This window comes from Rattus rattus, chromosome 8 (genome assembly GCF_011064425.1).
Source record: "Rattus rattus isolate New Zealand chromosome 8, Rrattus_CSIRO_v1, whole genome shotgun sequence".
Taxonomy (NCBI): domain Eukaryota; kingdom Metazoa; phylum Chordata; class Mammalia; order Rodentia; family Muridae; genus Rattus; species Rattus rattus.
In genome coordinates this window covers 59692321-59707022 of record NC_046161.1, presented here as the reverse complement: position 1 = coordinate 59707022, position 14702 = coordinate 59692321, and the positions used below count along the sequence as shown (strand labels likewise).

At 49.9% G+C, this 14702-nt stretch overlaps 1 protein-coding gene across 1 annotated transcript; it reads left to right on the top strand.

Annotated features, from left to right (window-relative positions):
• Positions 1 to 6041: 6041 nt before the first annotated feature.
• On the top strand, positions 6042 to 7418 carry Kbtbd13 (kelch repeat and BTB domain containing 13). Its single transcript, XM_032911414.1, has one exon. It carries the CDS (start codon positions 6042 to 6044, stop codon positions 7416 to 7418), a length of 1377 nt encoding a protein of 458 aa, XP_032767305.1.
• The last annotated feature ends 7284 nt before the right edge of the window (positions 7419 to 14702 follow it).

The window sequence follows — 14702 nt, the reverse complement described above, 5'->3', positions numbered from 1 at the left end:
CTCTTGGGACAAAGGAATTGTGCCCCTTGCTAAGACTTCATGACCCAGCCAAGATTTGGGAAGCTGAGGGAGGGTTGCAGCAGTGGCACACTGGAGGACAGCCTGGGCTACCTAGTGAATTCCAGGATAGCTTGAGTTACATGAAAAGGTCTCAAACCAGACATAAGACACCTCACCCACGCTCTGTAAGTAATCCTAACTGAACTCATTGATTGGGGCGCCAAAAGTCCATCAAAAGACATGACAATTGAAAGGAAAGTAATTGGGAAGAAGAAGAGGATAAGTGAGTGGTAGGACATGAGAGGGAGTATGGAGCAGTAAATATGATCAAAACACATTAGATGAATGTGTGGAAAATGTCACATCAAAACCCATTATTATGTATAATTGATAACTGCCACTAGAACATAAAACAATTACTTTATACAGGTTTGGCTTCCAGAATCTAATCCATCCTGGATTACTTTTTCTCCCTGGCAGAAGTAAAAAGTTGAATATGTCTTCTGTGTTCTGGAGTGGACAGTCATTCTGAGCTTGGTGGTGAGGGCGATGGAGAAGCTCATTTCCTGGGGTCTCAGGGAGATCTGGTTATGCTGGAGATAGGGCACAAGAACTTAGTTGTTGAGATAACTTTAGGTAAATCACCCACTTCTTTGGGGTTTGGTGTCCCTATCTATAAATACTGATGGGTAAGTAAATACAAAATTTTGGGATGTGATTTTGGCAGGCCTGAGTAAATTCTAGCACCCTGAAGGCCTGTATTCTGGAAAACACTCGTTCTAGGGTGGAGAAGGGCATACTAGCTCCAGCCCATTCCTGTCCCACAATGGTAAGCTGACTGCCCGCTCACCCGCTTTATGCTAGGTCAGTATAAAGTCTTCATTAGTTAGCCGGCAATTACACCGGGTGTTTGGGATCCCAGGGTAGCCTTGGGCCCTTCTCGGGGTGAGCTTTGAAGCACAAAATCCTTTCTTAGGTTGACACATCTGCGGTAACAAGAACGGTTATGTTAGCCAGAGTCAGAGCTACAGAAGCCGGAAAAGCCGGAAAAGCCGTTAGAGGCTTTCCCAGAGCGATGGCCTTTGATGGATCAGGGCTTCGTTTTTGTTTTGGCAGATGGTGCTGTGTGTGTACTGCATGTTGTGGCCCGAATGGTTCTTCCATTGTGGAGTCAGTCCTGTTAAGGTCTGAGGGCCTACTAAGTTCTGGGGGGCCCTGTTACACTAACCAGAAAAAACAAACAAACAAACCAAAAAACCATGGAAACCTGGCCAGCAGGCAGAGGGTCCAGTGTCCCTCCTAAGCAACAACAACAACAACAACAACAACAACAACAAAAACCCTTTTTCTGGACAGGATGTGAATTCTGACTTGGTCTAGCTGTTGAGGGATTCACAGTAAACCAGCTGTTATAAAGCTTTCCAGGTATCAGAGGGATTTGTTTACATTATACCTCAGGCCAGACTTGCTTGAACAGAGGAACACAAGGGGTTTCCTCTGAATTGTAGGAGTTGAAAAGTTAGAAGCCAAGTTGTAGCCACATTCCCCGGGCTGGCTACAACCTTGTGCAGACATTCCAGACTGGGTCCCTGGAGAAAAAAACTTGTCTCATTGCAGGAGTGCTGGGGAGAGCAAGGTGGAGGAGAGTTTTGCCACTTCTGAGTTTGTGTGAGGTGGGGGGAGTTGCTTAGTCATTCTTGGGCTGGGGCTCAGTTCACACAAAGCACTGGAACCGATCCCCACCCAACACCAAATAAACTCTAGTGACTGATGGTACAGGCCTCTCTAATTCCAGCTGATCTGAGTTGGAGGCAAGAGGATCAGAAGTTCAAGTTCGCTCTCTCTCCTTCAAGATCAGGGGAGCAGGAGGAGCCTACACTATGTCAGAGCCTGTCTCAAAAGGAAAGGAGGCAGTTCGCTCAAGAGAGAGGTTATTCCGTTTGGGTAATAAGCTCAACTCTTCTTGTCTAGCCCCTCAACCGAAGCTCTTATAGAGGACTTCAGACACCCCAGATGTGGAGGCTGTGTTGCTGGGCCCAGTCACAACTGCTGAGCTTGCAGTCAGTGTTCAATAGATGTACAGAGCGGGTAGGGAATGAACAGAGAAGGAATGTAGGGCTTGTCTTTCCTGACGCCAGGACACCCACAAGCAATTGCACATAAAGCTAAGATTTGGAAACTCTATTACATCTTCTCCTGGGTCACAGCACAACGTGCCTTCTATTGCTGCTCCATGACCTATCACAATATTGAAACCAAGTAGAACCTTAGAAATCATTTGCAAATCCCACCTCACGGGTGTGAAATCGAGGCCTGGAGAGGCTGCATAGCTTTAGCAAAGTGGTGGTCGCGTCCGTCGCATCAAAGCCCAGGCAAGCATCCTTTTCCCAACTCCGGGAGCTGCGAGGGATTCCCTGTGGTGTGTACTGTCTTCGCTGTGACTGGAAAGAGGCTCCACCATCAGACCGGAGGGTCGTTTCTCCAAAGACAAGAGTTATGTCTCCTCCATCAGGCAGTGTTCTTCTGGGACAGAAGCTGGATTTCCCTCCGCTCACTAGGGATTCCAACAGGTTGGGGATCAGGTCCACTGAGTAGATCCTGCTGGAGAGATGACCCACGTATTGCTCTTGGAGAAGATCCAGTTTTAGTTCCCATCACCTACCTGGTGGCTCACGACCATTCATGACACCTGGCCTCTGCAGGCACCAGGCATTCACGTGGCACACATACATACATCCAGGCAAAACGCTCATACACATAAAAATTGAATAAAAACATCGTTTAAAAGTTTTTTTTTTAATTAAAAACACAGAGAGAAAGCCCCTACTGGGTGCTGACCATGTAGCTGCAGCTATGAATAAGGCTTGGGTCTGTGCTCCCTCCAAGGCTCAGAGCCCAGTGCCTGCCTGCCTTTTGTCCCCACCCCCATCTCTCTCAGTGTGGGGAGTGCAAAGTGGAGAGGGGGGTTTGTTAGAGGTCAGGCAGGGGTCAGGCAGGGCCTGGGAACTCTGTGGGCTGCCCACAGCCAAGACGGTTCCTTGTCCTCTCCATCTCCCAGAGGGCCACTCAGGATCTGGGAGGAGGAAACCCACAGCTGCACACACCACTGGCTGGGGCCCTGAGGGTGGGACCAAAGGGCAAAGCCTGGGCTCAGAGGCAGAGCCATGATCACTACCCTGTGTGGACCCCTCATCATCATCAGGCCATGGAAGGTGGAAACAGGGTGCGTGTGTGAGCCCCTACTCACTCAAGAGGTCTTGACTTGGGGGTGGGGGTATGGATTGGAGGATAAACTTCAGTCTAGAAGAGTCTTGTGATTTTTGCCTCCTGCTCTTAGGTGGTTCCATTTGGCTCTGTCTGGCTTCTGTTAGGTGTCAGGAACAGGCTAACAGATGACAACTGTGTAGCAGCCCTGTCCTGACAGTCTGCCTTCTGAGGCAAGCAAGGTTAGGCAGGTAGAGAGATGATGCCTGTCTAGGGAGGGAGTAGCCTATGGGCCGGTAGACAGTTCTGTCAAGTCCACACTGAGGAAAAGCCCCCTTCATCTGGAAGCCTCCCAGACACTCTCCCTGTCACTAAGGCCTAGCAAGGATACAGGTAAAGATCTGACACTACAGCATCCACTTGCCCCCAAGAAAGGATCACCATACCTAATGCCTGGAACATTCTGGGTCCTTCCAGCCAATGTCTGGGCTCAAGGAAGGAGAGAAACTGGCAGAGGGCCTGGGATAGTACTCGTGGGATTTCTGCCCACCCCACCCCCACCTCCTTCCCCTCTTCCTGCCTGGTCCCTGGGGCAGAGCATCTGAGATATTTCTGGCAGTGTCTTCAGGCCTCTGGCTTCCCAGGCTTACACTAGTGGTCCCCACATCCCAGGCCTGTTTTGATGGGGTGAACTAGGGAGTGCCTTAAGGGAGGCACATTTGCTGTGGGTTGACAAATACATCTGTAGGGTCTATGTCTGTGTCCTAAAGGGGAGGAGGGTTCTCCTACCCCCCCTCCTACTGCCTCTCTGGCAATGGATACCTGCTCCACCCTCCCAAATGAGGACCAAGGAGAACATCTCCCAAACAGATACACCACCTGGTCCTGGTCCTCATTTTCCTTCCCTTCAGAGTGAAGTGGAAGGACAAGGTCATCATCGAACTCCTTTCCTACTCACATCTTGGGACTGAGCCAACCAGGAAAGCCGTGCACAGTTGGAAAAGTGCCTTGGACGGGACTGCAGGACAGCCTGGGGCTGTCTGTCCCAAACTGCAAGATCCTGGGCAAGGCTCTTTCCCACACTTCATCCAGGTCTTCTTAGGAATTCATAAACCCAAGGTTCCTTCCACTGCCCTAAACTCTGCACAGAAGAGAACGCGGCAGCATGTTTAAGGGCACATACACAAACTGGCTGCATTCGGGTCCTTAATCTGCCACCTGCTGGTCATGAGCTAAACCCTCCCTTAGGTTAGTCTCTGTACCTATCAAATGGAGGTGTTAGCAGCATGTAGTTCAGGGCTTCAGTGGGTTCCATAAGCAGAGCCCTTGTTTAGCATGCACAGAGCTCCGGGTTCAACCCTAGCACCGCATAAACGGGACATAGTGGCACATGAACTTGGGAGACAGAACCCTTCCTGCACGGCAAATTTGAAGCCAGACTAGGATATGTCAGACCCTGTCTAGCGGAGAAATCCAGCTCATAGTGTTGCTGTGAAACGTACGTGGAGATTGTCTATTCCCCAAGGATACTGGGGGAGGGCCGTATAGTAACTACTCACGAATGCCGCGAGGACTGGGAGGCAAAGCACTTTTCACGGTGCAATTGAAGCAGAGCTGTTACTGCATGCAGGAGGCTTTCCCACCCACAGGTGGACTATCCTCCCGCACCTGCACTTTTCTTCACCCACAGTGACAGCCACAGAGGGGTCAGGCAAGTGAAAACCAGACACCAGCTTCCCATTTCCACTCCAAGAGAAGGGCAGCTTCCTCCCAAAGGAGCTTACTTACTGGATGCTCTGTTACCTGGAAGGAAAGGGCCCCAAAAGAGGTTGAGATGGTGCTCCGGAGACCACTCAACATTGAGAGCAAACCCTGGCTCCTCCTCAGAGGGCAGGGCTTCATTCCCATCATCCACACCCACATGGTGACTCTCAACTGTAATTCCATTTCCAAGGGATCTGAAATCGTCTTCCAGCACCCAAGAGCACGGCATGCCTGTGCGCTTATGTACATGCAGGCTAAACGTGAGTGGGTTATTGGTTGGGTTCACCGGCAAGCATGAGCAGAGACATATCATAGAGCCCTGGCCTGACCATTCAATCTGTTCCGCTTTGGTCTCTCCCTTCAACCTGCTTTCCCTACTCCTCTCCTCTCATCTGAGAGACCTTAGACTACTCATATAATCTCTCCAGGCCTCATTCAGAACTCCTTATGGGGATTTGTCCTAATACTGTATATAAATGTTTCTATTTACCCTATTTTAAAGATGTGGGAGCAGCTGAGGTACATATATTGTATAAGGGCTGTGCAGCTTGGTATGGTGTCAGTTAAACAGGATATCTTTATAAGCAGGCTTGGCAGAGCCCAGCATGCAGTGGGTATTCAGCACATAGTTAGTGTTGTCACTATTTATTTCTTTTTTTAAAAAAAGTTATCTGAGTCTCTGTGGAGGTGGGATGATGCCACAGCGTGAACACAGAGGTCAGAGGACAACTCCGTGGAGTGGGTTTTCTCCTTCCACCTTTATGTAGGTTCCAGGTTGAACCCAGGCCAACCCGGCTTCTAGGCAAGAACCTGTTGAACCATCTCTTGGGCCCTGTCACTAGTCTCTTCACAGAACTGAATGACCACACAGGTGTCCAGATGCCCTCTGGGCTCAGAGGCTACCCAAGCTTGCCCGACACATCACATGAGCAGGTCCTATCTTTAGCCAGGAAGGTATTTATAACCCCCAGGGAAGTTTTTTTTTCCTCCCCGCCCCGGGGTAGCCCCGAGTCAGTGGCCCCAGGCAAATCTAGGCCCCCCAGCGACAGCAGCCTCCGCCCCTCTGGCTCATCATGCCTCCAGGCCCCGAGGTCCCGGTGCAGGTGTGGGTGGACGGCCAACTCTTCCAGGCCGAGCAGTCGCTGCTGGTGGAGCACTGCGGCTTCTTCCGCGGGCTTTTCCGCTCTGGCATGCGGGAGGCGCGCGCGGCCGAGGTGCGTTTGGGCGCACTGAGCGCCGCGGGTTTTGGCACCGCGCTGCGGGTGCTGCGCGGAGAGCGGCCGGCGCTGGTGGCGGACGATGAGCTGCTGCAGGCGGTGGAGTGCGCCGCGTTCCTGCAGGCGCCCGCGCTCGCGCGCTTCCTGGAGCACAGCGTCACGTCGGACAACTGCTCGCTGCTGTGCGATGCGGCCGCCGCCTTCGGCCTGCGCGACGTGCTCCATAGCGCTGCGCTCTTCATCCGCGACGGATCACACGAGCTGGTGGCAGAGCTGGAGCTGCCCGAGGCCCGAGCCTACGTGGCGGCTCTGCGACCCAGCACATATGTGGCGGTGAGCACGCACACACCCACACCCGGCTTCCTAGAGGACGCGTCGCGCACCATGTGCTTCCTGGACGAGGAGGAGGACGCGTGGCGCACGCTGGCCGCGCTGCCTCTGGAGGCCAGCACGCTGCTGGCGGGCGTGGCCACCCTGGGCAACAAGCTCTACATAGTGGGGGGCGTGTGTGGCGCCAGCAAGGAAGTAGTGGAGCTGAGCTTCTGCTATGACCCGGAAGGTGGCACTTGGTGCGAATTCCCCAGCCCGCACCAACCCCGCTATGACTTGGCGCTGGCTGGCTTCGAAGGCCGCCTCTATGCCATTGGTGGCGAATTCCAGAAGACACCCATGAGCTCCGTGGAGTGTTATGATCCGGCTACAGGTTGCTGGAGCTTCGTGGCGGACTTGCCACAGCCAGCTACAGGGGTTCCCTGCGCCCACGCGCGTGGCCGCCTCTTCGTGTGCCTGTGGAGGCCGGCAGATGTCACTGCCGTGGTGGAGTATGTGGTGCAGATGGACAAGTGGTTGCCGGTGGCTGAACTGTGTCGTTCGCAGAGCTACGGTCACTTTATGGTGGCCCATCGCGACAGTCTCTATGTAGTACGAAACGGACCTTCCGATGATTTCCTGCACTGTGCCATCGACTGCCTCAACCTGGTCACCGGCCAGTGGACATCGCTACCTGGCCAATTTGTCAACAGCAAAGGAGCGCTCTTCACGTCTGTAGTGCGTGGGGACACCGTTTATACTGTCAACCGTGTATCCACGTTGGTCTATGCCATTGAAGATGGCACCTGGAGGCTGCTCAGGGAAAAGGCTGGGTTTCCTCGGCCTGGCTCTTTACAGACCTTTCTTCTGCGGCTGCCTCCTGGCACTACTGGGCCTGTGGCCACCGCGCTGCCAGAGTTGTGAGCTTGGAGTGACTTCAGAAGCACACGAGTCTCCATGAGCCTTGGCTATGCGAGCCTGGACTGGGGAGTTCTTGGGAACTCCTTTTTCTCTGTTAAGACACTCAGGTTTGCTTTCTGGTAGTGCGGATGTCCCCGAAGCCCTGAGCCACGCAAGTGCCTGGGTCCTCAAAACACTTGAGCTGGTGGGTCACAATCTCAAGGAAAAGGGTGGGGTTATGATTTGGACAGTCCAGACTTGTGGGTGAATCCAAGCTATAGCTAGAAGTGGGTTAAGTGATGTTAAACCAAACTGCTAATTAGCAGGCACAGAGTGTCAATACAGTGTTCGGCTGTAGTTGTCAGCTGGGACACAGAAAGCTTGGAGACAATATCGGCTTTCTTAATATAATGGCCAGAATGATAAAACAGGTCTACACATAATTTGCCTCCACCCACAAACTGACAGCAACATGCTGATTTTAGAAAGCAAGCAACACACTGTGCAATAAGAACACAGAAGCGGGGGAGAGATGGCTCTGACTGCCCTTCCAGAGGCCCCAAGTTCAAATCCCAGCAACCACATGGTGGCTCACAACCATCTGTAATGGGATCTGATGTGCTCTTCTGGTGTGTCTGAAGACAGCTACAATATACGTATATATAATAAATAAATCTTTGAAAAATGAAAAACAAAAACAAAAACAAAAAAAACCACACTGAAGCAGTCAGCCTGGAAGAGCAGCTTCAGATCACAAAGTCTGAGCGTTCCAAGAGGAACGAGGAGAAGACTGGACCAGACAGGGTCTCAGTAAGCTCCAGCCTTTAGTGAAGACGAAGGCATTCTGGCAGTGAGTTGGACTGAATTGTAGCAAATGAAACTCAGCTGAGGCTGCAAGGGTTCCCTACAGTAGTTTCAGGACTGGAGTGGAAAGGGAGTACTCAGGGGTAAATCCTTGACCTATCTTTTTTGTTGTCGCTATAACAGTAGACTGTTAATCTCCTGACTTCAGGTTACTTAAGGTGAATGAGGTCTGGCCCTGCTGATCTCTCAGGGCCTTCCTTCCTAGGCATGTCATAGGCTCTGTCTCTCTTGTAACCTTTGCTGTGGCCATTCCCTGAGCCTAGAGTGCTTTCTCTCTTCCCGTTTGTCAGTTGTATACCCACCTCCTCTCTGCAGGATTGGCTGAGCCAGCTCTTGTTTTCCTGGCCTGGCTGCCAGCCCCGCTCATTGATCTCTGTGACATGCTGGGTTGGATATGCAGCCGTACCTGTGGGCAGATAGTAGGCGCAGAGGGCAGAGGTCCAATACTTTTAACGGAGCTCCAAGCACCTCCTTGCCTGCAGAACGAAATGATGTCTTACAAGAACCACTAGTTAGGGGTCTGCTACTGACACGTGCTGTTAAACAGCTCTTATCTTTTTTTTTTTTTTTTTTTTTTTTGGTTTTTTTTTCAGAGCTGGGGACCGAACCCAGGGCCTTGCGCTTCCTAGGCAAGCGCTCTACCACCAGCTAAATCCCCAACCCCAACAGCTCTTATCTTAAAAACAATACCCAGACCCAGCTTCTGTTACAGATACCTGCTTCAGCCCTGCAGCCTGGCCATGTCCCAGGCAGATGTCTCTCGGTGGTCAGGCATAGTCTCCATCCTCCAGGACTCAAGGCTCATAGAAAACCCTGGCTTCAGAAGTGGGGAACACAGCATTGGCATGGTACTTCCTGGGCACGGAGCCTGGTGTTGGGCCGTCGCTTACTACCTCTTCCCTGATGTGTATCCCAAACTTGAAATAAGTTGCCTTTAGGAGTGTGGAATCTTCTAGCCTTGTAATAGTCTAGTCTGATGAATCGCAACAATAAACTCTGACATTGGTATCGTATGAATTCTAGGCAGCCCTGCCCCAGAGTGACGCTGTTCAAGGCCCACTGTCCTTTTGCTCTAATTCCAGGTGATGGAACGTTTTCCCTAGCAGCCAGAGCACTGCCTCTTTGATCACACCTCCTGACCAATACTGAACACATGCCATCTGTAACATTAAGGTCTGTCAGCTCCTGGGCTCTTTCGCAACTCAGTGAACTCTAGGTTTGGCTCTGATGGGCCTGCTATACTTTCTCTCTGCACTTTAATGGTCGTTCATCAAGAGCGGCACCTTCTTTCCGAAGTGTCTTTATCTGTAGTCATGAGCATCTGATGTGTGTACAGTTTTCCCAAAATTGACTTATTTAAGTATTTGAGAATTTTAAGCAAGAGGGTGGTGATGCACACCTTTAATCCCGGCACTCAGGAGGCAGGGGCAGGTGGATAGAGCTCTACATAACAAGTTCCTGGACAGCCATGGCTACATGGACACTGTCTCAAAAATAAAAATAAGGGCTGGAGAGATGGCTCAGCGGTTAAGAGCACTGACTGCTCTTCCAGAGGTCCTGAGTTCAAAACCCAGCAACCACATGGTGGCTCACAACCATCTGTAATGAGATCTGATGCCCTCCTCTGGTGTGTCTGAAGACAGCTACAGTGTACTTATATATAATAAATAAATAAATCCTTTAAAAAAATAAAAATAAAAGAATTTCAAGCGAAACTAAGGAATAGCCCAGTTGGTAAAGTGCTTGCTTTGCATGGATGGCCCTAAATTTAGTCTCAAGCACCAATGTTAAAAAAAAAAAAATCTAGCAAGAAAGAAAGGTAATGAGAGGGACTGTATACAGCTCACTTGGTAAAATGTTTGCCTGAGAAGCATAGGGACTTAAGTTTAACCCCCAGCATCTACCTTAAAAATATGGATGTGGAAACATAGGCCTATAGTCCCAACACTAGCAAGGATGTCGAAGTCCCTGGAACTCCCTGGTCAGCCAGCCTTGCCACGCTGGTGAGTTCCAGGCTAAGGAGAGACCCTTTCTCAGGAAAATAAATAAACAAAAGGTATACAGATGGTGTTTGAGAAATAACTGTCTTCTGGCCCACCAGCAAGTGCATGTGCACACTTGAATGTGTGTAAGCACACTTAGCCCACATGCACACAAACACTCTCTTGTACACACACATGCGCGCAGGCACACTACGGTGGTTTGGATCAGAGTAGCCCTCATAGACTCATATATACTGAATGGTTGGTCATCAGGGAGTACCCCGTTGAAGTGGATGTAGCCCTGGGAGTGGGTGTTGGAGGAAGTATGTTGCTTGGGGTCGGCTTTCCAAGCTAGGCCCATTGGCCCTCCCTCTTCCTGCTGCCTGCAGGTCCAGATATAGAACTCTAGCTAATTCTCCAACACTTCCCACTGTGTGCATGCCACCGTGCTCACACCATAATCATAATGGATTAAACCTTTAAAACTGTAAGCCAGCCCCAATTAAATGCTTTCTTTTATAAGAGTTTCCGTGGTCATGGTGTCTCTTCACAATAATAGAACACTGACTAACACACACACACACACACACACACACACACACACACACACACACACCCCAAAATGTGATCCTCTGCAAAAGCAATAAGTTCTCTTAACTGCTGAGTTCTCTCTCTCCAGCTACTGTTTGTTTTCCTCTATTGGGTTTAACAACATCTTCTCTGCTAGATTTTCACCTGGTTTTTCCCCCTCCCTGCTAAAATTTGAACTCTATGAGAGCAGGGATCTTAACCCATGCTGCTAGGGTTGGAGCCCAGTGCTTCCTGCATGCTAGGCTACGCTAGCTACCTTACCCCTGGGCTATGTTCCCAGCCCACGGGCAGAAACTTTTGTTTATGTCATTCACTGATGTATCACTAGTACCAGGAACAGTGTCTACAACGTAGCAAAGATGTATGCCATCTGTTAGACGAATGGGGAGGGTTTAATGTCTCCTAACAGAACAACCAGATGAGTCATTAGACCAATAGAAAAAACTCCTGGAGCGGTAAGTAGCAAGCCTCAGACTTTAGAGGAGTTTCTGGTAAGTAAGGGTTGCCGGGGGTTGTGAAGGCAGAGAAGACTTCCTGAGGCAAGGGTGACCTGTACACCCTGGGAGAAGTGGGATCTGAAACAGCAGCCACACCCCTTTCTCCCTGGGAGGGGAGGAGGCCGTGGTTGGAAAAGCTAATCACCGGTGAAGGATTGCTCCTCTTGGCAGTGGAGTACACACAGGACCAGTCTGTTTATTTTCCTCTGGCCCCAAGCTGCTGGGCCCCTTTTTCATCCTAATTGCTTTGTTCAAGTTGCTGTCAGTCCTCAGAAGCAGCAGCAAATTAACTGTGCTGGTGTGAGACCCAGCTGTCAGGAGACAGCTACCTCTGAGCCTGGGGATCATGGACACAGGACCTCAGTAGGGGAGTCTCATCGAAGCACTGTCCAGTGATGCCTTCGCTGTCAGGAAACAAAAAAAAAAAAAAAAAAAAAAAAAAAAAGCCACGTACCCCTGGTTCTGGCATCTCAGCGGCTAAGAAAGGTAAGGGGAAGTTGAGGAGAGTCCAGTCATTAAAGTGTTTCCCTGTAAGCACAAGGACCTGACTTTGATTTCTAGTTCCTACATTCCTAGAACCTACATAAGCAAGAGGATCAGGAGTTCAAGACCAGCCTGGGCTACATAGTGGGTTTGAGGCCAACCTGGGATACCAAAAGACAAAACAACAACAAAAGCCAAGCACAGTAACATGGGCTTGTAATTCAAGTGCTGAGAAAGCAGATGTAGTTAATGTTAGCATTTTGTCTAAGCTCCGCCCCACAGTTACCTGGCAACAGCCAGGTATGCCTGACTCACTATAAAAGGGGCTGCTTGCCCCCAATTCTCTTGCTCTTGCCTTCTTGCTCCCCCTACCTCTTTGCCCCTTCACCCCTCTCTCCCCATTCCCTTACCCCTTCTCTGTCCATGTGCTCATGGCCAGACTCTCTTCTCTCTCTCTCTGCCTTTCCTACTCTCTCAACTCCCCTCCCTCTGCCTCTCCTACTCTCTCAACTCCCCTCCCCATGCCCTGAATAAACTTTATTGTATACTATACCATGATGAAACTGGTCCCTCAGGGGGGAGGGGGTGCCTCAGCATGGGCCCCACGGAGGCACCCCTTCCCCCATACTTGACTATACATCCACCAAAATATATCCCCCCTCTCTTTATCTTCTTATAAACACAACAGTTAAGTCTCTGGGGCTCCCTGGTCAGCCAGCTTCACTTAACTGTGTGGTATGTATGTAGTGTGTGGTGTGTATGTCTATGTGTGTGCGTGCATTCACACAGTGTATGTGTGTGTGTATGTAATTGGTGTATGTATGTGGTGTGTGGTATGAGTGTGTGTGTGGTGTGTGGTGAGTGGTGTGTGTGTGTGTCTCACAGGTCCCAATGAGAGACCTTGTTGCAAAAAACAAAATGAATAGGACACACACACACACACACACACACACACACACACACACACACATACACCACATGCACACTCATACCATACACCACACATACCATGCACACACACCAACACCGACACACATACACATACATATCACACATACCACACACACACCAAGTACACACACATACACACATACAGCATGTGAGTGCATGCACACACAGACATACGCATCACACACCACATACATGCCACACATGCCACACATACCACACACACACATACACATATACACACACACACCATCACATATACACACTACATACACACACACATACACACATACACACCACACACACACATACCATACCACACAGATATACTATACACATATACCAAGTATACCCACACATATACTGTGTGAGTGCATGCACACACACACACAAACACACACACAACACAAACACACACACACACACACACACACAGAGGTAGATGTTTTTACTGTATAGTTGCTGAGGCAAAAACAAGGCACTGTGAGAGAGGATTTCATGTGACTCACTCTGTAGAGGGACAGGCCTGCTTCTGCCAGCCAGCTGGTTTTAGAGTCAAATGTCGACTCCAACTGCTTTGTTATTTGTTTGTCTAAATGACAGGGTCTCATGTTGTAGTCTTAACTGACCTGGAATTCACTATATGGACCAGTCTGTTCTTCAAACTCAATTATATCTAGATGCATCTGCTTCTAGGGTGCTTGGATTAAAGATGTGTGTGTGTGTGTGTGTGTGTGTGTGTGTGTGTGTGTGTGTGTGTGTGTGTGTGTGGTGTATGTGGTGTGTGTGTGTGTGTATATGTGTGTGTGTATGTGTGTGTGTGTGGTGTGGGTGTGTGTGTGTGTGTGTGGTGTGGGGGTGTGTGTGTGTGTGTGTGTGGGGTGTGTGTGTGTGTGGTGTGGTGTGTGTGTATGTGTGTAATGTGTGTATATATGGTGTGTGTGTGTGTGTGTATGTGGTGTGTGTGGTGTGTGTGTGGTGTGTGTGTGTGTTTGTATGTGGTGTGTGTGGTGTGTGTGTTTGGTAGGTTTGTTTGTGTGTATTTGTGGGGGGGTGTGTGTGTGGTGTGTAATGTGTGTGTGTATGTGGTGTGTAATGTGGTGTGGTGTGTGTGTGGTGTGTGGGAAGTGTATCTTTTAAACATTTTAGTTTAGTTTTAGTTTATTTGTATAAATGTTTTACCTGCCTGTGTAACTCTGTGTATGTGTGAGCCTGATGCCAAGAAAGAGCAGGAAAGAGTGTCAGATCCCCTGGAAGTGGAACTACAGATGGTTGTGAGCCACCATGTGGTTGCTGGGAATTGAACCCAGGTCCTCTGGAAGAGCAGTCAGTGCTCTTTAATGAGCCATCTCTCCAATACTATCTTGATTTTTTTAAGATCTATTTTTATTTTTATTTGTGTGTGTATGCACACTCTGGCTGGGTTTGTTGTTTGTTTGTTTAGAAACAGGGTCTCCTGTGGCCCAGGCTGTCCTTGAACTTGTTATGAAGCCAAAGTGACCTTGAATTTCTGTATGTCTTATCCTCCACTTCTGGAGTTGAGATTGCAGTGTGTCCCCCAACTGCGTACTTATTGAGGTAAGATCTTATGTTGTCCAGGCTGGCCTTGGCTTTGCAGACTCAGGATCCTCCAGCCTTGGCCTCGGCATGTACCCCCAGCCCAGTCTAAACCTGGTTTCTTTCCAAAGAAGGGGTGGAAATAAGGATGAACTGAAGGCGTTTGCCATAGTTCTGTGTCCTGCGTCCTGCGTCCTGCGTCCTGCGTCCTGCGGGCCGCCGTGCCAAGCACCTGGGCTGTGAGCATGGATGAGGCACAGTCTGACCGTGCAGCTGGACAACTTGTTTCTCATTTTCAAGAGACAGGAGCTGCAGCTCGTTTATAAGGCCATGAACATGACGAGCTGAGATCCGTGAAAATCCTTGAGACCCCTGTTTGGCTCACA